Genomic DNA, 27,622 nt, shown 5'->3' on the forward strand with positions numbered 1-27,622 from the left:
AAATGCAAGAACAAACCGAAAAGGTCTTTGAAGTAGAAGTCAAAGTTAATGATAATGGCAAGGAGACAGTTGCAGAAAAGAGAGTGGAAGGAAAATCACAGTCGTGCCATCAACATGTATAAGTGTAATGCAAGATGAAGGGGGGGGGGGAGAGGGATGAGGACATTATTTAGGGATATAACAGTGGTCCTCAGACCCAAGAGAGAAGGTAAAATCAGGGGAGGACAGGTGCATTTGAATAAAGATGAGGACGACAGGCTTCTCTCGACACTGTGTCACACACTTATCATTGACTTTGAGTGGAAAGGAAGGGAACATGAATAAAGAAGAGCAGATCTGTATTATCTCACAATATTTGTGTCTACCTCCACTCTAAGAAAGTGAAAGGCAAGATGCTTTACATTGTGCATAACAGTACATAAACTTTATGTACTGAAAAGGTCTGTACCAATGAAATATCTGTATATAATTGTTTACATTTACATTACATTTTACATAATAATTGTTTAATCCATATAGTAATATCTACACGGTGATGTGACTGTTGCTATGTATATGCACTCATGTGCTGGTGCATCTATTTTTTTGTTTCTAGAAAAACAGCTTGGTGCAATGGTGCAAGACCCGCGGTCAGGAAACCACACAGAATTGAGAACATTGATTAAGTGAGGGAATAATACCGGTCCTATTCAAATTCCCACCTGCAGAGCCTGATGTTCACACAGCACAGATGCAGGCAAACACTGGAGCACAGCACACCCATCTCCATTTGGAGTATAAGAGAGGTTTGCTGCAGAGAGGCAGGGGACTTCTGCGAAGGCCAGTCATTTAAAAATGTGCATAGATGTGAGGAACACACACAACTTCCTCCTAAATTGTTGGTGGGCAACAACAAAAACACAGTAAACTAAGTTTGTGTCTGTAGAGGCCCATACACAGATAGAGGGAAGATTGCATAATGTAAACACGACTATTATCTTCAAGTGAAAGGACGAACATATTCTCACAATCGCACCTGCTATCAAACCACAAAGCACAGTTTTTCACATAAAAAAACAGCGCTGCAAATTAGTTTCAGATATACATCAAATTATGCCGCAAACGTTGTTGACAGCATTATTGTACAGCATCAATTTATTTTCTACTATTACTGCTCATACTAGGACTAGAAATGTAACAAAATTTGATGTATAACTTGCAGTTTTTGATACGGCCATAAAGGCTAACTGCGCAAGCTATTGTAGAGAAGTGTACAAATAACATTCAAATCAAACATTTCACTATTAAACACACAGCCATGTAAAAAATTAAGAGACCATTCCAAATTTTCCTTTAATAAGCATTTCTAGATGTATTGTGGCCCTTCCTGTTTAGTGTCTGTTGAATCTCAACAAAATCAAACCTCAGGAGTGAGAAAGTCATCCAAGAGCAATGTGAAAGACGGACAGCATGACAAGACACATGAAAACTGGATAAAAATCGAGGTCATCACAAAAAAAATACTTTTTGAACTTTTCCTAAATACATGTACAAAGATTACTGTTGTATTGCTTAAAAATGAATATGAACTTGTTTTCTTTGCAGTATTTGAAGTCTGGAAAGAACTAGCATCTTTTGACCCGTTTCTCCAGTTTTCATTTTCTGCAAATACAAACAATATTTTATAAAACATTTGGGAAAAATATACTTTGTCGTTAACGGAATAAACGGTTGTTAATTTCACCTAGACTCATTTCAGACTTAATTTGTTTCTGCGACTGTATAAACGCACTTAACATATAAACAACTTTTTAAATAGGAGTTATTAAAAATATTGTAAAACATCTTGTACATTATTTTGAAAGTGTTAAAACTCATTAGGATCAGGGGTTTCAAACCACTTCTGAACAAATCGTCAGGAAGAGTTTAAAAACCCTGCTTCAGAAGGTATTCAAAGGTCAGACAGTGGTGCGTGGAAAAGCTTAGTGGTGGGAAAAAGGCATTAAGGGGCACAAGCTGGAATAAGGGGATGAGGGTACGCGAGTCAACCATTAGGGACGAGGTGGAGCCATTAATTAGCCCGTCAAAGTAATTAACAGCCAGACACAGCTCATTTAAAAGAAAGTATTTAAACCAAATTACTTGATTTATTTCTGTCAAACATCGAAACACATTGTTTAAAATAACGGAGGGGTAATTATCATACCACAAGTCTTACCAAAATAAACTGTCCAGACGTACAGTGTTATCTATACACGATAAAACAAAACAAAAGTCCCCCTTCCCTGTTACGATCAAATAAACAATATCCAAGCATGCTTCCATTTAGACAGCATCACAACGTCAAATCGCTGACGGATTTTGAATCCAGTGAGCACTGGAGCCACAAAATGTTAATAAATTCCATTAATATTTATTCATCCTCTTATCACTTCAAACCTGTATGACACACAAAAGAAGATTTTTGAAGAATGTTGGTAACTTGAAGAATGTTGGTAACTTGAACAACAGCAATACCCATCAACTTGCATTGTTTTGTTGTCCATACAAAAAAGGAAAAATGGGTACCACATCTGTTCGGTTACAAACATTCTTGTTTAAATATCGTCTTTTGTGTTCTGCAGAAGAAAAAAGTCATACAGGTTTGAAATGACAAGAGGGTGAACTCTCTCTTTAAGCTCCCATGATGCTTTCGACACATTCGTGCACATTATTGTTATTCTCTGGCAATGTTCAGGTGGGACAGAAGAAAGATTTGGTTTCGGAGAAAAAAAAATTATATTGAAAACCAAGTAGATGAGGACAAAGGAAGACAAATTTACACAGGTGAACTCACATCATGATCGATGAGAGATGATGAGGGTTTCTCAGGTCCACAGAAAGTGAAAAAAAGAGAAGATACGAATGTTGTTTATGATCAAAATGTCCAAGCGATTGTTATGGCAGAGCAGCTTTTTGTCTCATTATGCCAAGAGGAATTCAGTTTACATGACTAAAGAAACCGAGCATGTATGCAGAACGTGTGTTAAGGTGAGACAGTCTGTGTTGTAATGGATCTGTGTATCTTCTCTCTCCTGTTGTCATTGCTTCATGTTGCTCAGACGCACATTCTTCTCCCGCTCAAACTGCCTGTGGTCAACTCGCTCCAGGAAGTTCTTTCTCTCCACGTATCTGCAGAAACACATCATAGAGCATGCTTAACAAAACTTAAACTAGAATAAAAGTGGGAGTCATGTTATGAATCTGACAAATAAAACTACACTGTAAAAGGGAAAAACAAAACGAAAACTAGTGACATTTTCAAAACTAGAACAACTACAACACACAGCAGGGACAGAGAGGATGCTGGGTAATATGCACTCATAAAGGAATACAAAACATGTCTTCAAGAAAGCGCCATTGTATATATGAGCACAAACAAACAATCCGAGGGAAAGAATGGCAATGACACATACATGTCTTAGTCATTTTTGTTGTGTCAGAGAGAATTCAATAGCACAAGAATGATATTCTATGCATGCAGTCGTTTTAAGGGCATGCCACGTCTTCCTTTCGCTATTCCAAAGCTTTCTCCAGTGCTATTAATGCAAGATTTCCTCTGTGTCTTGAAAACAGCAAGCAGGACAGCGGGGGGTTTGCAAATGTCACCCCTTTAAAGGTTCTCAAGTGACTTCACACACATTCTCGTCTCTTCAAACATTCTCCATTTATTTTTCAATTGGGATTCCGAACCTGCGTACAGAAGATCCGTACGATTTATCATGAGGTCCGTGTATTCAGTCTTGCAATTATAAAGACTTGCTGGTACACACGCTAAAAGTGGAAATGTAATAACCCTTTCAGGTTGACATCATCTGATGTCTGTGGTTTTTATCGTAATAGCTACAATCTGGGTTCAGGTAAGGGAAGCTGGCTGATGACCAGCAGAAGGGAACCTCGTACAGAAAGCTTTATACGAAGTCTAAATGAATTGTTGTGGAGAGCAATGTGCACACGAACAAAACCCGAGGAGCAGCTGCCATCTGAGGCTACAGAACAGAGACTGAAGATTTTATTAGATATCAAATTACGCCACGGTCAATGATGAAAAGACAGACAGGGAGTAAAAACTGATTGCCTGTGTCTTTTTTGTATGTGTGTGCTTGTTTCCTCACAGAGAGAACACATTAGGACTTCAAACACAAGAGTATCAATGGGTCATTTTAGGTCATTTTAAGATTTACACCAAAATTAAAGCTGTGCAGTTAATAGTAATCATCAAATTTAAATGACTACAAAAACAAAATAATCGAGGAGAAAAGATTATTGTGCTGCATTCCATTTTGCAGAGATATACATATTTTTAGGGATGCGCCGATAACCGATGATTCTTCAACCAATTCTTTGGGAGCCGATAACCAATATATTGGCGATATACAGAATCTAAATATTAATATAATATTAATAATTTCCTAAGACTGAAACAAAAGGCAAACTGTGGACAACTGCTTTTATATGAAAACATTCACTGCAGAAAACAAGGTAACCATTAGTTCTCTTCCCTGCAAATCATGTACCAAGCCTACTTTTCACTAGTTCTTTAACCTTAAAACCTTTCTGGTGTATTTTTTATTCAACAAATAAATGATAAATGTTCTTCTAGAGCAACCCGGAAAAATGTTCTTAATAGCCACAAGTCTCCAGACAGAAAGCATTCAGACAGCAGTCCGATTCAAACAATATGCTTTTGTTCCTATAACTTACACAAGAAGTTTAACCGGAGGAAATTATTTGTGATTTATCGGCTATAATATATCGGCCTAAATTGTATTAGCCACCAATACCGATATGGCCGATAATTTATCGTGCAACCCTACCTATTTTTTTCCAATAAAATTCAATTACAAAGGCAACTTATATATAAATTTATTTATGATGTTTCAGGTCACAGAGTAAACGATGTTAAATATTTGTGATCTCAATATTTGCTGAAATAATCGTGATTATGATGTTTGTTCATATTTCGGAAGCAGCCCCAACCAAAAACGATAATTTATTTTATGTTGAACATTGTTTATCCTCCCGATGTTTTGTTATTTGTGGCTGTGCAGTCTTAAGGTGCTTAACAATATTTTAGCTGTATGGCTGATTTTCCAAAGGTTCTTTATAGAATTAAAAATGGTTATTTAGATTATGAAAAGCTATAAGAAAGAAATGGTTTCTTTAAGACCCTTTGAATAATCTGTCCCTTTGGGATACCAAAAATGGTTTATGGCATCATTGTGATTAGGATGACTTTCAAAGAGCAGTTCACCCAAAAATCATATTTTACTCACCCTTTTGTCATTTCAAACCTGTATGACTTTCTTTCTTTTGCAGAACAAAAAAGAATATAGACTGCCTTTAAAAAAATTTCACACACTCTTATATTTGATTACGGCCCACATTGGCTGTGGCATCGTTTCGATAAGCTTCTGCAATATCACAACGTTATTTCCTGTCCAGAGTTGCATACCTTTTCCCCAAGATCTTGTACTGTATTGATAATGATCGAGTCCGACCGATTCAGTCTTCTCCAGCACATCCCAAAGATTCTCAATGGGGTTAAGGTCTGGACTCTGTGGTGGAATGTGTGAAAATGATGTCTCAGGCTCCCTGAACCACTCTTTCACAATTTGAGGCCGATGAATCCTGGCATTGTCATCTTGGAATATGCCTGTGCCATCCGGGAAGAAAATAATCTATTGATGGAATAGCCTGGTCATTCAGGTAGTCAGCTGACCTCATTCTTTGGACACATAATGTTGCTGAACCTAGACCTGACCAATTGCAGCAACCCCAGATCATAGCACTGCCCAGGTGGTGACTTTTTTTGGACGGGCAGTGTATTTTAAAGAATGTTGGTAACTTAACCATCAACTTGCATTGGTTTTTTTGTCAATACAATAGAAGTTAGTGGGGATTGCCAATGTTCGGTTACCAACATACTTGTTCTGCAGAAAAAAGTTATACAGGTTTGAAATGACGAGAGGGTGAGTAAATCATAACTGAATATACATTTTTGGCTGAACTATCACCTTAATGTAAATTTGTTTTGACAGACTTTAACAAATTTTTATGCCCTTGAATTTCACGATTTAAAAAAATTCTCATATTATGGTACATTGTTCAGTCTTTGGGTTCGCTAATTTAATTCAATAGACACTTCATGCTGCCTACTAACCAAGTGTTTGAAGAGCACCTTAGAGCACCCTGAATCCCAGCAGGGAGGCACTTTCCACAGTTCCTCAATCCCAGGATGCACTGGAAGTTTCGATGTCCAATCAACCGTTTACCTACTGGGACTGGAGGTGAGCTCTGACAGATCTGTCTAAATTAACATCATTCCACAAAAAAACCTTGTAAAACTCATCACACTGAAAACAGCCATGAGAGTCCTGTGAGCATATACCGTAGTATATGGCACACCAGTCTACTATTCCAGCTAGCATCTCTGTTCTACACGTCCGCCACACCCTTCAGCAGCTCTTCTCCTAAACCACATCGTCTCTCAACGATACCGAAATATGGAAACCATAATTTTGTCTGTCGCAAGAGCTTTATTTTTAAACCCCCAGGCCAGGATTTTAATTTAGTTACATTTCCACTCTACAACCGTCTGCTGGAGAACAAACACGGCTCTCTTCATCCACATGGCGATGGAGCTTTGCTCTGTGCTGAACACGCAGTATGATTTGTCTCTGCAATGTCTAGAGAGGGAGTTAAACAGGATGGACATGAGATGCAGAGATGATGTCATTCCACATTACCATACCCTCGAGACAAGACGCAAGGTTTGTGCTCATCCCTCATCTCCCGTCTCCTGTTTACGACAAATGCATCTTGGGTCTGGGGTAACCTCGCAAATTTAGCTTTACTTTTCCCCAGAGGAATGCCGGCTCAGAGCCCCAACGTAGTCTGGGTAACGACAGGGGATTTGGAAACCAAAGGAGAGCAAGTAAACAACAAACCCCATGTACTACCCAGATAACCCACAGTCACAGCAGCTGTGGCACGCAACCCAAGAGACCCCCATTTTTTCACATTAAGAAACCAACCAATCAGCACACGTTCACAAAAAGCCACAAGAGAAACGACCGCGTCCCTGCCAAAATATTTAACTTCCACCAAAACTCACTACTATGAACAAAATCTACTTGTGATTCCAGAGCAGACATGTAAACTATGTGTGTGCAGCTCTTAAGTATGGTCTTGTTTAATTCTTTTGCTCTTGAAGTCTAAAAACTGATCTGTAGATTACTGGTACCAAGGTCAGTCCTGACAGGGTAAGTATCCTTAATCTTAGACTTTATTTTCAATCCTTTAAACATAATAATTTGTAACATAATGTTGTAATTTGCCAGATAAGACCGTCTATTTTGGGTTGTGGCGGCAACCCTGAGGACATGCTGGTTTTGTGCATCCTACCGAGCGAGAAATTAGCTCGCTATGTACAGAAAGCCTTTGTAAAGTGTATAGTCCCTCACAATGCACTCCCATTCATCTCAAGAAGTACTTAAACTCTAGAAGCAAATCCTTAAGGTTTTCAGAGTTAGGTATTAAACATTCCTTTGAGAGCGGAGATCAATACAGGGGGATCTTCCTTAAATCAGTTTATAATTAAACGCAATTTCTCTCGAAAGCCACATTACTTAATCCTAGTGAAGCGAGGATTAGAATGCCATCTCAAATTTGCATTTATAAAATGAGTTTCTTTCCTATTAATATTATGAAGGAGCTAAAAATGGAGAAGAGATGAGGCAGGTGGCTAGGTAAAGTGCCGTTTTCTGTCGAACAGGTAATTGGGGCGATGTTTTGGTCACAATGGCGTGTCGAAGTTGAAGTTCTGCATGCACGTGAGTGTGTAGGAGAGATGTGGGTGTTGAGTATATGGCCTTACGCTGCAGGTGCCTGCCAACACGCATCTGATTGGCCGATAAGGGGCACACAAACTATGAAGATACTGTACATACAGAGTAAAAGCGAAACTGTGAAGTGCTTAGAACAGCAGGTTTAGTGTGCTTACAACAAGTTCAAAAGCCTCTTAAACATACTAGATGTTATCACAAAAACATCTATAGGCAGCATGGTAATGTTCGGTTCTCGAAAGCAGTTCTTCCAAACCCCACAGCTCCACCAGTAGGGTTCAAGAAGTTATTCACTCTTACACCAAACAATACATTTGTTATTTTTTAACTTAGATTATAAATGTGGTATAGTATAATTAAAAAAATAGTTTTAAGCTTGAACCAAGATCAATTTGCTTCAATAAAAGTTGGAAGTCAACATTGCATACTGAATGTCCATTATTTCATAAATAATATTTTATTCTGTAAACACCAGATGAAACTGTTAATGATCATGGTTTCTGTTTCGTTCAGGTTTGCAGTATCACCTTCTGAGTGAAGCTGAAGTTTCCTCTGCTTGACCTCCTGCTACAAGATAGCCATCAAGGCAAAGATAAGCGCTTTAAATGAAGTGCTATTGGCTTGGCTCCCACTGCATTTATCTGCCGCAGTGAGACTGAACCCAAATCAGTCTGGATGGGTTCATCTCGGTCAGGTCTAAGAGACCTCTTCATTTAAATGTCTGCCCTTTGTAAACAGCGATGCAATCACGGAGTCTTTCAGATACTGATATTAAACAGGTCTAGTAAGGGAGTGTCTCAAATCTCCAGGAGAAAAATCTGCCTATATACAGCCTATACAGTACAGCATAGACTACTGCTCGAGACAAAGAAAGACATAAGGGTGTGTGTAAAATAATTTGACTTAACGTATTAAATCTACGGAAATTAGTAGATTTTCAACCGAATTTTTATCAAATGTACGTAAAGCATATGATTTGACCACATACACACTAATTTCACTGTTCGGTGGAGTTAATGATCCATTTCTAACATATAATCAAAATTGTGCTGAAATACAAATTTTCAGCAGGCTGCTGCTTTGAGCTCTTGGAACACTTAATGATGTTTATTCAGCTCTGATGAAAACCTCTAAAGCTAGTGCGAGACACTAATGGGAGATAATATGATATGATGCGTTTGTCTGGGTCACTAATGAGACTGAAACATACCCTTCTTTGCCTCGATTATGGATGGCCAGCTCATCCGAAATGCCCTCTTCAGATTTAAAGGCATCCCAGTCCAGCTTAGACTTTTCCAAAGTGCTCATCTTCTGCTTTTTGGACCCGATGCGATTTAGGATGCTGCCCATGCCTGCTGGCCTCTTCATACTAGAGGGAAAAACATCAACATCATAAAACTCATCTTTGGTCAGGAATGTCACATATTATAAATGGATGATTTAAACAGGATGATTTTTTTAGGAGACGAAAGGCTCCAGTAATGTTTTAGGTGGAATTTAGTTTTTTAGGGAAAAGATTATACGGATATATAATATTTGGTAAGAAGAACGCAGAATGAAGAACCAAAAGAGAAATAATCCAGCCAACAAAATTGTTTCCACTAAATTTTAGAAGCAGTACAAAATTTTATCACAACTATTTGTTTTTCATTAAGCCCAAAAAAAGAAAATCAACATAATAAATGCTTAAGTTTAGGATTACAATGTTTTGCTTTGTGAATTTGTTTGTCTGCATGAAAACAATTCACAAAAGCTTTCAAATAACTGAATATAAAACAACAGGGCATACTGACAACCTTATAACATATAACAAAATGTATATATCTGCAATTTAAAACCAAACCAAAACTTTACACAGTTAAAGAATACACTTTATGACATATTAGTTAACTACAAAAAAGAACTAAGAAATGTGGATCAAAGAATGTAAATGGAGGCTGATGCTGACAGTACTGCAACTGGTACATCTGCATCTCCTGCAATGTTCTGCTGTAAATAAAAAAGATGCACAGTTTGACCGATACCAAAGTCATCTTAACACAGAGGTTGCGCTTGGCTGCTGTAATGAAATGTTAAACGATCTGTGGAATGGAGGAGGCAAGACTTCAGACCAGGGGCTCTCCCTCTTACAGAGGAGTGAAGGTCTGGGGTCTGCAGGGGGAATAGAGGGGGCGGCAGTAGGACCTTGGGTTGCCCAAGGACACATGGTTTTATGCTCAGGCGAGTCTTAGGAGAAAGTCTGCCATGAGGAACGAGAAGGAAAATTGTTGTGTACAGGTGAAAAGAACAATCGTTTCAGGACAAAGTCATTAATGTTTGAGGAATGGAAAAATGGCAGAGAGCAGCAGTGAATGTTTAATACAGAACATGTTAATACAGAAAACAACCCAAACAGAGAATCCCATCGTTACAAATTCTTCAAATAAATCTTGATTTTAATGCCTCGTCTTGCATCAACTGAAAGTAAAATGAATGCTGTGAAACAGTATTACTTCACTAAAGGGTAAAAAGACTCCATTAATTTCTTAATGAACTGCAAGTTACAATTACCTCGCTGTAATAAAGTCGATTTAGCATGACTTATACAAGCGCACGTACAAATAAAAAGAGGCAACCTACAGACAGACACACAAGGTCCTTGAAAATGCATCTGCCATCTGTGCAAATGCTGTCAACATCATTGAAAGAAATATTTTGAGAATTGTCTTAGTGGTCTTAAGGACCCGCATTGTTGTGACACATATCTTCTTTTGTGTTGTGCAGAAAAAAAGTCAAAGACGTAAGGCTGAATAAAGGAAAAAATAATATTCGTTTTTGGGTGAACTATCTCTTAAACTCATGGGAATACAAATGCCACCAGAAAATACTATGTGTGTATATAAAAAGTAGGATGTACTTTGAAAGCGGTCAGATTTACACATGTGTATGTACACAGACACATCTATATAGGGCGACATGTCACATGTAGCCCATGGTTACACACAGCTTTGTGCCAGCTGTTTCACAGGAGCAGACCACCGTCTGGCCAGACATCTCCTCCGCGCACAAACACCAATAATACTGAGGTACAAAAGACAGCATAACATAAACATCAATAATAGCAAAGCCAATATTTTAATCATATTCTTACTGTTATAATTGCATTCACAAGCATATTTAATAGAACATTCTATGCATATAAACTATCAAAAATATACCATCATATCTGAGAGAATATGATTACAGTATTGATGGCTCAGGCCAATAAGACTTTAAGAACCGTCCATATTTTGACTTATAACATAAATAACTGCTTTGATCGTATAAAAGTTGCTACACTACAGAATCCTCAGGATGTGCCTGCATTACACTGACTCGATGTGGTCTGTGGATAGATTAAAAAAACAACAAAGGAACACAGGAAAGGTTGTACCGTAAATGTGCTACCTACAGCTTAGTCAACAGAAGCAGTATATATACACACACACAAACAGGAAGACTGTTTAAACCTATCCTGACAGGGAATCAATATACAATCAGGGTTTAACTCATAGTCAATCCCGTGTGCCATGCGACAGTGTCGATATAAGAGAGGAACACTAGGCCTGGTGCCAACTACAGTGCAAAAAGATGGGGCAGAATATCAAACACAGAGCCAAGGTGACTATCCTGCAGGAGATATCGGCCTCACCCACAGTGTTCAAAGAGAGAGGATGCTAAAGATGTAACAGATACGCACTTTACGAGCAAATTAAATGAGATGCATTGCAATAAAGACACCTGTTTTGTGTTGAACCACTTAAACAAAAACTAAACAGAATCACCTAGATCAGTAAAAAGTGCATGGTTCAGTAAGCAAGCCATTTCAAGGGGAAGCCTCACTGTCAAAATCGATCTAGTATACTAAAAATGTTTAACTCCCAGACATTACCAACATGCTCTATAAGACTAGTGAGCATCACCTGCTTACTTGTTTTCTTGAAAGCCTGTCATAAGAAGATAAGTGTTAAAAAAAGAGATTTTGTTTGCAATTATCTTTAATCCCTGCTGAGCCCAACAGATACAAAATCCGACAAACTAAGTATTAGAGTAGCTACAAAAGGAAGAAAGATGTTAAAAGACTCCTGCAATATTATATTTTTTGTTCTGCAAATTTAAACTGTAACCATTTTGTGCCTTACTAAATGTTGTGCTTTAATACATTTGTCCATTGTCTGGCTAGCAGTATGAAGTAAAAAAAACTATGAACTTTTTAAAAGCTACAACATTGTTGCTGTATAATACACTATTGTGCAAGTAACAAAATCAATTAATGTTTTTTAATGCACAAACTATTATAATTATCATAAAGTTTACTTGGTGTCCTAATATTTAGTGGAGCCTTTGCTAGTGCCCTTATTTGTGTTCATAATAATATTTGACCCTGTAGAGGACCATAATGTGGGGTTGAATGACACAATCCATAAATGTCACGACATTCGCGATCTCAGTTGTGTTTATCAGCAGTCAGACTTCTCCCATGACCAAAATCTTGTTAGTGTCTCAGCTAAAGGCACACACAGAGCCACTATGTCCAGGCGTTCTGTGAAGGGGGAGGAAAACGCTTGGAACATCTTATTCTCGCTCTCTTCAAGGCAGGAAGTGAATTCCTGCACCTTATTATATCGGTTTATGTCATCAAAGTTCACCAAGAGACTCGTAAACTCAGCATAGTCTCATATTTAGGTGACAAGTTGCCCTATATCCACTCTTAGTATCCACAGCCTTTGTGACATCATAAGAGAGGACATAACAGGGCATCATGGGGATGGACGCCAGCTGACCCTGGATGTTTGATCTCTATTATCTCAGTAGTCTGGCTACTCAGACTTATTTGATGGTCTGTTCTTGCCTAAGAGGCGGACGCTGGCCTACTTGCAGTTATTTACGAGTGAGCGCAGTGGTGGACCTGTGCAGAGGAGCTATAAACCAGCAGCACATCCACTATGAGACCCCAATCTCAGGACAGAACAGACTCATGACCCACATTCTTTCCGACAAGCCGAAGCTGGAGAAACAGCCAGAGGATGGGTCGGCGGTTTATATAACACCCCTAAAAATGCTGTTGAGTCATGGCGGTGTACACACATGTAAACAGACAAGGGAAGTTGCATACATTGTAAAAAAAAAAATTAATAAGTCATGGCATCATTGGTTTTACATTACTTGAAAACCATTTTAATTATCTTATGCATTTATACTTTATATGATTGACAACAATTCATCTCTAGTCAAATTTGTGAAACAAAGTTAAAAAGGCTTGTAAAGCTGATAATGTAAGACAACAACACATTTTTGCAATGTAAGAAAGTTTTAAGCATATACAGCTTACAAAAACCAAAATACTACAATGACACGAGGGGTTAAAAAACAACTCACCAAGTGCCAAATGAGGAGGAGAAATTTAGGAGAGATTAAAACCAAATTACCAAACATTTGGATTGGAAAGATATGTCACCGATTTAATAACATGAGCTAAAGCTTGTATTTATTTATTATTAACTTTTTTAATTTAACAAATTATCTTTCAAAAATCTTGACGTTAGATCAATAACAAGTTTCTTAATTTTTGCACTGCTTAAAGCTAATTTTATGTAAAAATAGGAAAACAGCTCATTTCCAAAAGACAGCTAGACATGAAATGACTAAAAATGATTTACTTTTTCAAAACTATTTAAAGCATGTTTGTGACTCTAAGGCCGCTAAATTCCTTTCGGAAGCGTTTCACGTCTTATTTCATTCAGTGACCAAAGGTGCACATGTGTAACATATTCACAGCATTTGACAAAACATATCCATAACAAAAAACAATCCACCATTCTGGTCGAGTGTGTTTTCATTTTAAATATGATATGCAACCTGACCCATCCATCCCCTTAATTTCAAAACCTATACTTTCCTTTTGTTTGATCTTCAAAAGACCTGTTCAATTTGGAATACGAAGCTTTGAGCGTCTCCACCCCTAATAGGCTAAATGACAGATTTACATCCTGAGAACATTAAATAGCACACCTGCTCATGGATAACTAACGAACATACATAAACACACCTGCAGCGCTAAGATCTAGAGTTCAAAGACCTTTAACACTCGGGGGTCCTGGACCCTGTGATCAGCCACCTGGACACACTAAAAAAGCCCCTAATCTGTGATTTGTTTCTGTCATTGACACAAACACACATGAAGATATTAAACAGGTCCATGTGTTTACCCAATCAATGCTATTAACCGTATAATTATGCTACCAAGAAATGTTTTGCCAAGGTTTACAAACAGTTTACAGAACGCTCGATTCTTGACCAATAATGTCAAGTATTAATGGTGTAAAACATGCAAACTAGGATTTCAATTGTCTTTGGTAACTACGTCCTCTCCAGACCTCCACTCGTCCTCTAACACAAGAATGCAGATATTTTCGGCACAGATGGATACAGTGTTTAAACCCAACCAATTCAACAGAGCTTTGCAGGGAAAAGAGGCAAGACGACGTGTGAGGGGATAAAACCTTATATCCCCCAACACACGCACAGGTTTTGAATTTGCGTGTTTTTTGGTTGTAACTGTCTGAAAAACGTGTGTGGAACTTTGTAGGTTTCAGAGAGTTAATGCACACATGACCACTATTGTGCCTCAGGCCTTTGGGTAAAAAAGGTCTTTCTACTCTCTGTGTCTTGTCATGTGTATACATTATGTACTCGTGTCCCAGACAAGACGTGGAACAGACACCATAAAACTGGAAAGCAGGAAATGCAGGGAAACGGTTTAAATAAAACACACTGATCTGGGGATTCTGAAGACGACAGCCATTTACTTCAGCAGCAGACTCACACGCTACTTAAGCAAAATTATCAGTTTGCATGCTCCCCTACAGTAATGATGTTTTCTTATAAATCCTAGAAGGTAACAAAAGTGCTTACATATTTTCAGAAAGAAAAAGCAAACAGATAAAAATGGACAAATGCAATAGAAAACTGTGCACCGAGTAAAACTTCGATTAAAGGTGCTATGTGTACATTTTGGAGGCCCTATTGACAGAAATGCAATATAATATACATAACTATGTGTTCAGAGGTGTATAAAGACCTTACATAATGAATTGTTATGTTATAATGACCTTAGAATGAGCTATTTCTATCTACACACACCGCATGGAATTCAACAAGTTGTTTCTACAGTAGAGCTACAAACTGTTTTACAGAGAGTTTTGTGTAAATACGTCATCTTCTTCGGCAAAGAATCGGAAATGTGACAACATCATAGCCCTGTGTCACCCACAGTAGTGCTTCGAAAGGGGGGGTGGAGGGAGCCGTTGGTTGCAATTCGCAACCTCACCACTAGATGCTGCTAAAATTCATATCCCGGACCTTTAAGGACTTTTCAATTGTGTGCTATACAACGGTCATCAATGGACACTTTGAGGTCAATGGGTGCGCTATTCAAGGCTACCACTACGTTTCTTACGGAGTACCACTAATCAAATCTATAAATGCAGTTATGACACAACAACGATTTCTGATTAAGCCCATATTGCTTCAGTACTCATTCAATTCATTGAACAACTTTATTTCGGCATACTTTGTGAGAAGGCCGGTATGGAAGTTGATACACAAATCCGTAAAGCTTCGCTTAGCTAAGTACAGTCGCATTATATCTGCATAACCGGGAAGAGCGAGTTACCATAATCACTTCCGGCCATTTTGAGTCTAACAGGGCTAATTTCCTTCCTGAAAGGGTTTCTCTTTGTATATGAAGAGAAACTGGCAGGGCAATGAAACAGAGACTCTTTGGAAAGGCCTGGAGTGGCCCCAAACATAAGAGGCTTGACTTTTCCCATCTGTTCTTACAATATCCGACTGAAGAACATCACCCCACTTTCCTCTACAACATGCAGACTATTCACCGCCTCCACAGCTGCGGGTCCGTGAGGACGGAAATGCACTTCCTGTCACAAGCAGAGGAGCCTTAGCAAACCCTGGTATTTGAAGACGAGGACTGAAGAAGTCTAGTTGTGTCTCTTTGACAGCCTGAATAGAGGCTGATGGAGCTCTGAGGAGTCTCAGAGAAACAGGGGTGGTGAAGTGTCTAAAGCCAGGGCTGATTTGACGTTTTAAAAGTGTCTGTGGTGAATTCCCATAAAAGAAAACTTTCAGCACTGCTTCGAATATTGATGTAAACACTTGAATATTTCATGCGTCCTTCTGCACTCACAGCTGAGGTTTGACTGTAGCGCAAAATTGAGAAATTGTTCACTCAACCATTAAAAGTCTGTCAATATTTCACTTTTTCACAGAACACTTTTGAAGATTGAAAAACAACTAACTATTAAAAGTAATTTATTACCATGTTTTCGGAAACCATGCAATAGCTTTTTGTGAGAACCAAAACCGGAAGAACATAAGCGATGACAAAATGATCTAGTTTGGGTGAATTCTTCAAGTTTTATATGTACACCAACAGGATGTCTGTGCAGGCAGGCAGTGTGTTGATAAAGTCCTCATAAGATGTCTCTCTGAAATCACACATTCAATACAAAAGCCTCAGGGGAAAATTTGCATTCGTTTTGGCAGAAGCACACACTTACACTGGCATACAGAGGAAACCGTGCACCCTGCTCTCTTTCAGGCCAAAGCACAATTTTAGAAGCCAGAAGGGAGCGAGGAGTGGCCTGGTTTTGTCAGAAACATAAACTGGAAGATCGCAAAATCTGTGCAGTGTCCAGTAGTAAGGGCCATTATATTGAACCATCACTTCAGTTAACAGGAATTCATTAGACTGAAGAATGACTAACAATGTCTCCAGCTGTGAGGAGACAAGCAACATGATATTTCAAGTGTGCTAATGAAATATCCTGAGGTGAACATCATTCACAACTATTAGAAGTATCAGAACTATAGAACTATCAAAGCAATGCTCCTGGCCTACAAGACCACCACCGGGTCTGCACCTTCACTCGCTAATGCAGACCTATTGTACCTGCCAGATCCCTGCAGTCTGCAAATAAACAACGATTAGTGGTACCATCCCAAAAAGGAAAAAGTCACTCTAGCGTACCTTCTCTGGATCTGTTCCACATTGGTGGTATGATCAGCAGACTGTTGCCATCTTTAAAAAACGCCTGAAAACGCATTTCTTCCAATGTTTCCTCGTCTGTAAGTCGCTTTGGATAACAGCGTCTGCTAAATGACTAAATGTAAATGTAGAAGTTCACTATGCTCTTAGTGACTTCATTACGGAGCTGGACAGAAAACACTAAAAACACTCACAAAATGAATGTATTTTAAGTTGCATTGGTTTAGAAGTATTTACACATTCATTGTTTCTATATGGGGTTTAAAACGATTTATTACTGCAGCACTTTGGACAATGTATTTCTTAAACACTAACTGTGTTGTTCATACATTTGTAAAGCACACAGTTGCATTATAACTCAGACTTCAACAGAGGCAAACTCCATCAATTAACAACCTCAAAGCCGTTTTTAAAAGTTCAAATGTTATTGCTTAGGTACAATTCCCTATGGAAGAAACAAATATACTCACAATACACAATGCAGACCTGTGCGTAACATCAAGAACCAGATGCCAGGAAAGACTAAACAGCTGGACGAGGTTAAAAGTTCTCACTTTTGAACTCATTCACTTCTCTTTAGGCAGTGTTTTGAAACATTCATGCACATGTGACCAAGTCACGTCATGAATAACATTCTTCTTCCGTCTTAAAGGTGCTGTATGTAATATTTAGGACGATCTATTGACGGAAATGCAATATAATGCACATAGACATGTGCCGATTTTCGGTAATTCAATAAATCACGATAATGAATATACACAATATTGTTATCGTGGGCACTTCAAAATACCGTAAAAAATAATAGATCCGAATTTTTATTTTTAGAACGTGCATTACAGCTTATTTTCCATCAACCGCTTGAGCAAACACTGCGTATATGCTGCGCAGAACACGTGAGCGCACCCGGATGTAAACAGTGTTCACGTCACACGTAGAATCACACTGCACGCAGTGCGCGCCACGGCCACTGACGCCGCAGTCAAATTCTCACATGAAGAAGAAGCATGGCGGAAGGAGGAACGCTGCCGACAATTTATCCCCCTTCTAAAAGGGTAAAGTCAGAGGTTTGGAAATATTTTGGGTTCCAAAAAAATATGCCAGGAAGCCCAACACAACTTTATAGTTGTGTATCGTTCTGTTTTTGCAAATGTTGTACTTTTGCAGTTTGCACATGATTCATTTTGATATAATTGTTCAGTTTACTTTTATATTTTATATTGTTTTATTTATATTTATTTGTATTTAAATGTTTGAGTTACTTTTAGTTCATTAAAAAGCTATTCAAGTTACTAAAAGGACAAAACTGAAGTTTTTCTTTTTTTAACCTGTTTCTCTTGTAAAATTACAATATCGTGATAATACCGTATACCGTGATAAATGCTCTCTCAATTAATCGCAGCATGAAAAAGTGATACCGGCACATGCCTAAATGCACATAACTATGTCTTCAGAAGTATATAAATGTTTAATAAAGCATTATTACCTTAGAAAGAAATAGCTCAATCTACATACACTGCAGGTCCCCTTAAATGTAATTTACCATGTTGTTTCGACATTAACCCTAAACGGCCAAACTGCTCTACATAGGGCGTTTCATAAATACCTTATCTCCTTTGGCAAAGAAGGACGTGATGACATGTTTGTCCTCTGTCACCTGCCGTAGTGCTATGAAAGGAAGGGGGAGTGAGCCGTTGGTTGCAATTTGCAACCTCACCACTAGATGCTGCTAAAATCTTGACATTACTCACTTTCTTTTATATGAAGCTAATAATAATAATAATAATAAATTAAAAAAAATTCTACAGACTTACTCTACCCATAAAAATTGTTTTTAAACTGTTAGTGAACTCTCAAACAAATAGCGTCTCTTTTGCCCTTTCTGAATTAAAGAATGCACATACACACACACACACACACACAAAAGGCCTGACCTGAGCCTCAGGCACAGCGTGAGCGGTGTGACTGCTCTGTTTTAACGGAGGGAGCGAGGCCCTATTTTTAGGGCCCTGGAGACGAGGCTCTATAATTAGAAAAGCAGAGCTGTGACTCGCACATGTGGAAATCATTAGTTTAAATGCACATACACACAGGTTTCCCAGAACCACTGCTACTCGCTTACAAAAAGGAGAACTACAGCCAAGCGGACCAGAAACAGGAAAACAGAGGGCAAACTTCCTCTCAATTTCTCTCCATGAGCGCGTTTGTGTAAATGACGTAGAAAAGATAGATTCTTTTAAGAGAAAGAGGCTCTGATGAGGCCACTACCGCGCGTGAGGTGTGTGAACAGATGTGTGTGTATCTTAAGATGGAGCTCGGTGAAGTCAAGTTGTGTGATAAGACCACAGAGACACCAGACGATCAATCAGGCCATCGGTGCAGCGAAGATCAAGCAACAGTAAATCTAGCCGCTTCGCAGATCGATACCACTTAGACGACACAAAATTACACAACAATGCTCTATGTGCAGGTTGCCTCTGTCTGTGGTGTCCCTAAAAATGATGTCATCGGTTATCCTTTACACATCTTTGTGCCTGTGACTATAGAGATTTCAAATTAACTATTTTGCATTGTTTTTATTAAACGATAATGATGATGATCGATATGACAACTATATTATTTCTTTCAAGCCTAAGATATCAGTTTTACATTTCGATTTAAACCATGTAATTTTGCCATTCCTAATGAAGATAGTAACCACGTTTTATTAAGTTGCCAATGCCAATTTCGACTCATATTTGGCACATTGTGAGTGTTAATCCTGGACCCTGCTCATGCATAAATGGACTATTGGGTAAAATCAACAGATGGACACGCCGTGTGAAGTGTGTGTGTTCAGGATGGCAGAGAAACACAAAAAAACGACAAAAGAGCTTTTTGCTGACTGCAACCAGCAACAAAACCAATCAAATGGTAAAATAAATGCAGTTGACAACTAAAATGTTCAAGGGATAGTTCACCCAAAAATCATTTAATCACCTTCCGGTCATTTTAAACCTGTATGACTTTTATTCTTCTGCAGGACACAAAAGATATTTCAGAAATGTTGGTAACCGAACAAAGGCAATACCCATAGACATTGTTTTTGTGTCTATACAATAGAAGTGAATGTGTACCACCGTTATTCGATTCCCAATGTTTGCAGAAGTCAAACAGGTAATTTTTCATGAAATATTGTATATTATAGTAAACAGCTTATCAATGTGGGTCATTTTCTTTTTAAAATGTATGTACCCTCATAATATTCAGTTAAAATCAGAAAATGCACTTTCTTTCTTCCAAAGAAGTAACAGTCAGATGTGCATCTGCATGGAAACGGCACAAAACCGTAAAAGGTAAAAGAACGCGTTTAACTATCGTCAGCAGTTCTACATTGAGGCACACTACGACACTGTTAAGTGAAGAAACAGAGAGAAACTATATGTGCGTGAGAGAAAGAGAGAGAGAGAGAGGGCTTCATATGGCCCAGAGTGCTGACTCAAGCCCTCCAACCTCAAATCACACAAAAATGGCCAAAGGGGAAAAAGTAAGGAAGACAGGTATGTTTTATGCTAAAAAAAATTGTCCTGCAAAGTTTAAGCGAGAGCCCTGCTGTGCTCAAGTATAACACCCACAGGAATATTAAGAGGCCTCAAGTCACAGAGATTTTAAAAGTGACAAACCCGAGAGCTGTCAAAGCCACAGGAATCAAAACCAAACAGGCATAGTTTAGCAGCAAAGCGTGAGTAGCATATTTGAGTAGCATATATTATGGCATGATGTAAAAAAAGGGTCGTTTGGATGATAAAGGGATGAGAGGGTTGTGGTTCAAACTTCTTTCCTGACGTTCAAGCCAACACCCTTACTGTATATCCTGTGTGGGAAATGATTGCTTCCTGTTCAGCAAACATTCGCAATCTCAGAGGACAGAGAAGACAGTCATGGATTAAAGCCATGGATATGAGGAAGAAGCCAAAGGCAGATCAAAACAATGATAACCTTTCCATCACAGACAAAAATGTCAACTCTAAAGAGACCCTAACAGACCCATAAAATGCACTTTTTTATTTCTTCAGCACTCTGGGGAAAGAAAATGACACGCGCACACATACACACATCGGTGAGCACTGAGGTTAAAGGATATTTGTGCTATCGCTAGTTTTCCCAACAGGCACAGATGGAATTAAATTATCAAAGGCTCGCTATCATTGCTGTCACAGATCAATGACATATCTCACATTACCTCTAGCTCTGAACACACACAGATGTATTTATCTATTTACTAGCACCAATGACAACTATGGAGATGAGTATGAAACCAATTACTGTAATATAACAGCATCAAAAACAAAGAATTTATTACAGTCGGGTTTTAATAACTTACGCACATCTGTATCAGTGAAACATTCAACCAAACCATTAGAAACCCCTTTGTTTCATCAATTAACTGGCGCAATGGTTGTAAATGATCATTCACATACACTGCGAAAGACTGAAATGAGAAACCCAGGATAAAGGGTACGGGGTGGTACCTGGATCCAAAAGAGAGCGTTGGTTCAGAGGATATGGGCTCCTTTTCACTGTTCTCCTGTGATGTCTCCTCCTTCAAAAAGCTCTTGGCCTCCCGTGAATTTGCATCCACTTCTTTAGTGACTCTGTGGTACATTGAGATGGTATATTTAAGCATATTACATGATTTGAATTACAAAACAGGTCTTTATATAGATCACATTCTGCATACTTGAAACCTATTGCATTACTGTTTGCTTGAGTCAGATAATCTTTCATAGATGTGTAAAATGACTGACTAGAATGGTAAAAGGCAGAATTTAATTTAATTATAAACACGAAGATATAAATATTATAATACATTACAACGTATAGCTTTACAGATTTTCTAAATACTGTATTTAGAGGAATCACTGATGCTTTAGAAAATCCCGCTCCACGGTGTAAAAGTAAATGTTTGCTGTCATCTGGTGGCCATGTGAATAAAATGACAAAAGCTAGTTTAACTCACCGCACTTCTTCCCCAGCAAAATCAAACACCTTGGTAATGGTGATTTTTGTGGATTCTTTGGGTTTATCCCCCCGCTGCTCAGACCCTGTGGAGGGTTTACTGGGCTCATCTGTTTTGGCTGTGGATGTGGACTATGAGAAATACAAGCAATGTGTGCACATTAATCTAACTGAAAATCCAAAAGGCTGGTAGTTTAACGAAGTAAGGAAAGATTGTGAGGCTTGGAAATGTATAAACACCGAACCACGAACCAAACACCATGATAACATTAGCCCAAAGAAAGACATTCAGTCCATGGTATAAACAACATAACCTGAAAACAAAACTCTGATCTTAAGTTTTAAGTTTGTATGAGTGAAGAACTGAATTGTAAAATAAGTTCAAAATGAACACTGTCCTGAACAGATTGTCCATGCGATAAATAAAACTTCAGCTACAGAATTCCAATTATTAGAACTGAATTGGTCAGATATGAAAACTTGATTTAAAGTACAAATTTTGAGCATATTTTTTTACCTGTTGAGAATCTGCGCTTGGATCCACTGCTGCTTTCGGTCGAGGTCCAACCTCACTCAGAAAGCTTGCCCAAAGATCATCCGATTTCTTCTTCTGCTGTTCTTCATTCTTCACTGGTGATCTGACTGCAGAAACTTCTTTCGTCCCATCTTCTGTTGCCCGCTGGTCGAATGCACTTCCCTCACTGCCTTCCAGTTTGAGACATCCTTTCTTTCTTTTTCTTTGTTTGAAAAACAGCAAGTGAGAATTTCCATTTTTATTGGATTTTTGCATTCAAATTAAGCCGTTTCGTTAAACGCCATACATATCTTACCTCATAGGAATTACACCTTTGCTATTCTTCTTTTTCTTCTTCACTAGTTCTGACCGCTGCCCGTCATGTTCTTCACCCTCCAGCCCATCTTCTTTCTCACATTCATTTATGTCATCCTCACTCAGATTATCATCTGACTCATAAAATAAAAAATAAACATAAACTTTTTTATTACAATGAGATCCTGTTAGCACAACAATGGCCCCGAAATCGAATTCTTAAGTTCTTCCAAGATCAAAACAGCAAGACAGTGTCATGAAAGACCAGAAACGTTTGGTGTCTGGTGGTGAGTTAACGTTATATCACTTTTGTTGCATCCTTGTTATCACTCCCAGTCTTACATCAAAATTTTTTTTACAAAGCAGCAGGATATTAATAACGTTACTTTAGTTATGAACTAATAGCAAAACATTGATTTTACAGCCTTTGTTCTATTTATGTACGTTTTAGGCACTGTAAAAAATCATTCTGGAATGTGAACCAAAAGAAAAATACAGTTAGCTTCGGTGTTTACACATTGCGATAAATAAATAAATTATTTTGACTACAGTAGAGCCATATTAGCAACCTCTTAGCATATTTGCACGTTGTATATTATGATGCATAGCCAATGCTAACTTACTTTGCTAAAAGCTCTTACCCGATGGCACGTAATCTTCATCCTCATTTGAGGCGTAATCCTCCGAGTCGTAATCTGAATAATTCATATTTATATTCATTTTCAAATGTGTGTTGTGTTGAAACAGCGGCTTAATCTCACGCCGAATACAAAGAAGCAGAAACGGCGGCTCTCTGGATAGCAAGCATTCAAATGCTTTAAGAGCTTTCCGACATGTTAGGTTGGTGGTTTTATATGATATATAAAAACGAACTGCTCGGCCTTTACAACGCTTATTTCCGTCCACATATACTACAAATCAACTGTACGGAAAGCGCAGAGAGACAAACGTTACATACCACGCCCACAAGACTGTCGCAAATCGCAAGTGACAGAATGTTAATCTGAAATTGCACACAGTTCTCTTCGTTTAAATATGATCGTTTCGTTGGTTTTATTTAAATGTCGTATATAAAACACACACGGATTAGCGTAAGAATTAACAGGCGCATTCATTGCGGTTAAAGTGGACGTTCGTGCGTCCACTTAGATGAGCATCGGTGCTAAAAACAATAGATGAGCATCGGTGCTAAAAACAAACCCTCGCGTGTCGCTTCTTATGCCGTTTATCAAATCGATCGCAGTATTGAGAAATGCAGGACGACTATAAAAAATCTGAGATTGGATTCGTAAAACAGATTCTCAGTTTAAATCTGGTGCCGAGGAAAAATGCCACCAACTGCGGGAACGACACGTCTCTGTGCGATTTCTCCGGTGAGAGATTTCATGCAACGGCAAAGATCACATACAACCAGTCTACTGTTATAATGCAACATTGCCGTACTGTATGTTTGGCTGTGCAACGAATGGACGACGATCTTTTGGGCTGTTGATCTGTTAGCAACTAGCGCTATTGTGTTAGTGTGTCTAACGTTAGCTATGTTTACAAGTGTTTGAATGCGTGTGTTTGCTTAAATGATATTGTGATCAGGTACAGTAGAGGTAGAGATAAAGGTGGAGCGTGACCATCAGTTGAGCCTCATGCCCCATCATGTTTTACTTATAGATGTCTACATTACCCCAATGCAAATCAATCTTATTTCATCCACTCATTGGATACATTTGGTTAAACGAAATGTGACACGTAGGAAAGTTTGATGGACTGTTGGCTAATCTTAACTCTCTTTTTTTGGCAGAGATGTGGTATGGTGTGTTCCTGTGGGCTGTTGTGTCCTCCTTGTTGTTCCACCTGCCCGCTGCCCTCTTGGCTCTTGCAACACTCCGGAGACATAAGATGGCACGATTTTTCCCCATCGCCATCCTGCTCATGGGCATCGTGGGTCCACTGTTTGGAGGGGTTCTTACAAGTATGTTTATTTTTATTTTACAGGCTTATCTGTTTAGCGACTTTATACTCTCAATAGAATGTCAATGCAGAATGGCAGTGCAGACAGTCAGCTCTTAAGATCAGTCGGATTTGTGTACGGTGTGAACAAACTCCAAATGCTCTATATGTTTTCTTACAGGCGCAGCCATAGCAGGAGTCTATAAGGCGGCTGGGAAAAGTATGTACTCTTTGGAGGCCTTGGTGTACGGAGTGGGACAGGCTTTGTGTATTTTTATCATTTCTTTCCTCAGAATTCTGGCTACACTGTAGCACTGAGACACTGGCACACCAGGCTGCCATCTTGAGGAATAACCTGGGTATTATATGCAAAACATGGAGGCCTTACTGTCCCTACACTCCCAACTGCTTGTTTCCTTTTATACAGAAAGACGGAGTTATTTGTTTCAAATGGATTTTTGAGTGTGCTGTGATGAGTACGATTGAACTTTTTATTTGAAAAAAATGAGCTACTTTCAGAGTAAGCCTTGTCACCTTGCACATTTTTAAATTATTTAATCGATGATCCAGACCGACAATTGTCCTATTCCTGTTTTGTTAGACTCTTTTAATCTTTCATAACACTAAAATGTATGTCTTTATACACGTTTGGATGATTCCGTGTTGACTGGCACATTTCGGTGTGATTTTAATAGTTTTACACTACATATTTATGTCCATTCCAACTTTCCCTTAAATTCCACTAGAGGGGAAACAAAACAAAACCTGCATTCTCTTTGCACTGTTTATATTAATCTTTTAGGCCAAAGGCTTAACATTCTGGGGTTTTTTTTCGTCACACTGTTGTTTTGCCCCTGATTTTGGGCATGTTTTAGATTACAGTTAAACGCACATGGGGGTGCATGTATGTGGAGTTTGATAATGTAATTTCTACACAGCATAAGAATTCCTTGCTGAAGTTAAGTGGCTTTTGTTGCTTTTCTTATAACGTAATTGTGATTCAAGTGGTTTTTAAATGGGCTTTGGCCTTCATATATTTTTTCTGTATATATATTAGAGTGATGTAATATTGCTTTGACACTTAACTTGCCCATCATTTTCTAAATGCCCTTGTGAAAATGTACCATGGCTTTACTTTAACTAAAGTAACATAACTATAGTATCATATATATATTGATATGTAAGTAAAACCATAGTAACCACAAATGTACTAATATAGGAACCATAGTTATTCTTAACCTATGGTAATACAAATTATAATAAATCTGCCAAAAACATGGTTACCACACTTTTAATACCCTATAATAAAACCATGGTTAATTTTCCTAAAGGTATGGCAGTCTCACCTCTTGCCTGATATGTGAATGTAAATGAGATTTCAGCGACACTGTAACAAAATCACACCTCCACCAAAGAAAAGTTAGTTTGACTACAGTATTTAACTAATTTTCAAAAGTCCTGTAGAGAAATTGAAAAGGGACATGAATTAAACTATGAAATCATTAAAGGGCAGATGAACAAGATTATGATGAGTATCAGAGTCAGAAACACAGTTTATGTACAGAAAAATATAAAATAAGATGATAAGTAAAAAATCGTTCTCACTTATGTGAATGGTTCTTGTTTAAAAATACTAGATTCAAGCCTTAATAGAAACAGTTGACATGAATATTCATTTTTTTAACCTGCAGAGTCTTTATGATTATAAGAGATTAATTATACGGCTTTAAACAAATTATAGTTGGATTTCTTCAGTTTAGGCATTTGTAGATGTGTTCTCCTTCATAAGGCCTCAGGAAGTTCTTGATTTGTGGACGTTTTGGTCAAAGTTTGTGTGGTGCGTTATTGAGAATCAGAAACTTTTATGAATGAAGTCCTCTGGAGCTACTTTATTGGTAATGCTGTTGGGACCCACTTAATGCTATGCTTTATTCCCCAGAGCCTATGGTCTCTCAATTGCACAGATGGATTTATTTTTCTAAAGTTCAGTCCTTTGGGGTTAAGTGACTGCTCATTGTTTTTGTGGTTTGTCTTTGATTGTATGGTCTTCTTAAAACAACTCTTTACAATACTTTCCATTTTTGCAGTGCGGGTTTAATTTTCTTACTGTGTACAAAGTGCCAATTACTAGTATTTTCATGAAATAAATTAGTTTAGATTATAACACCCTTTGTTATACTTTCTCATACCATCAATGTTTGTTTGGCTTAAAGGGATAGTTCACCCAAAAATGAAAATCCTGTCATCATTTGCTCACCCTCATGTCATTTCATACCTGTTAAATGATGGTGAATGTTAATAGAACGCAGAAGAGCCATCTGTGGGTGTAGATGTGCTGGTAGAACTAAACCATCCCTGTGTGTGTACGAGATAAACCCACAATATGCTTAATTTAATGCTCAGCCCAGTCTTACATCAAATTAAAAAAACATACTTAACTCACCCTCAGGTCGTTTCAAACCTAAATAAATGTATTTGTTCTGATGAACGCAGAGAAAGATATTTGGAAGAATGTTAGCCTTCATCAATTCTGTGACACCATTGACTACCATAGGAAAAATGAAATGGTTGTCAAAGGTGCACCAGAACTGTTTGTGTTCCTAAATTCTTCCAAATATCTCACTTTATGCTAACATATAGGCCTAAAATGTTTTTTTTTCCTAATATGGGAGTGGATGATGTCACAGAACTGAAAATTGCTAACAATCTGCACAACCTCTACACTGGTTACATTTTTACCAATATCTATAGGTTTAAAACAACCTGAGGTGAGTAAATGATGACAGAATTTTCATTTTTAAGTGAACAGTTTTGATGGAATACGAATACAGTGACTGGGAAGCTGAGCATTTAAGCAAGCACTAAAGCTGTTCGGGTTTACACATATTGAGTGTTTTAATCGTG

At 38.2% G+C, this 27,622-nt stretch overlaps 2 protein-coding genes across 2 annotated transcripts; one reads left to right on the top strand and one right to left on the bottom strand.

The window, feature by feature from the left end:
• Positions 1 to 1,310: 1,310 nt before the first annotated feature.
• cfdp1 (craniofacial development protein 1) lies at positions 1,311 to 23,758 on the bottom strand. The gene is made up of 7 exons (XM_079465608.1): positions 23,416 to 23,758; positions 22,776 to 22,908; positions 22,463 to 22,682; positions 21,947 to 22,077; positions 21,459 to 21,581; positions 9,076 to 9,234; positions 1,311 to 3,150 (listed from the first exon to the last, which is right to left on the bottom strand). The coding sequence occupies exons 1-7, from the start codon at positions 23,492 to 23,494 to the stop codon at positions 3,060 to 3,062; spliced, it is 936 nt and encodes a 311-aa protein (XP_079321734.1). The 5' UTR covers positions 23,495 to 23,758; the 3' UTR covers positions 1,311 to 3,059.
• tmem170a (transmembrane protein 170A) lies at positions 23,715 to 26,944 on the top strand. Its single transcript, XM_079465609.1, has 3 exons — positions 23,715 to 24,147; positions 24,570 to 24,740; positions 24,900 to 26,944. The coding sequence occupies exons 1-3, from the start codon at positions 24,027 to 24,029 to the stop codon at positions 25,028 to 25,030; spliced, it is 423 nt and encodes a 140-aa protein (XP_079321735.1). The 5' UTR covers positions 23,715 to 24,026; the 3' UTR covers positions 25,031 to 26,944.
• The last annotated feature ends 678 nt before the right edge of the window (positions 26,945 to 27,622 follow it).

This window comes from Barbatula barbatula (genome assembly GCF_947034865.1).
Source record: "Barbatula barbatula genome assembly, chromosome: 10".
NCBI classification, from domain to species: domain Eukaryota; kingdom Metazoa; phylum Chordata; class Actinopteri; order Cypriniformes; family Nemacheilidae; genus Barbatula; species Barbatula barbatula.

Bases quoted from the DNA above. Each gene is read 5' to 3' on its own strand.
- cfdp1 (XM_079465608.1), bottom strand. From the start codon at position 23,494: ATGAATATAAATATGAATTATTCAGATTACGACTCGGAGGATTACGCC. The intron at 22,683-22,775 runs GTAAGATATGTA...TTTCAAACAAAG, and splicing joins AAAGGTGTAATTCCTATGAG to AAAAAGAAAGAAAGGATGTC. The intron at 9,235-21,458 runs GTACCACCCCGT...TTTTCCCTCTAG, and splicing joins ACGCTCTCTTTTGGATCCAG to TATGAAGAGGCCAGCAGGCA.
- tmem170a (XM_079465609.1), top strand. From the start codon at position 24,027: ATGCAGGACGACTATAAAAAATCTGAGATTGGATTCGTAAAACAGATT. The intron at 24,148-24,569 runs GTGAGAGATTTC...TTTTTTTGGCAG, and splicing joins GTCTCTGTGCGATTTCTCCG to AGATGTGGTATGGTGTGTTC. The intron at 24,741-24,899 runs GTATGTTTATTT...GTTTTCTTACAG, and splicing joins GTTTGGAGGGGTTCTTACAA to GCGCAGCCATAGCAGGAGTC.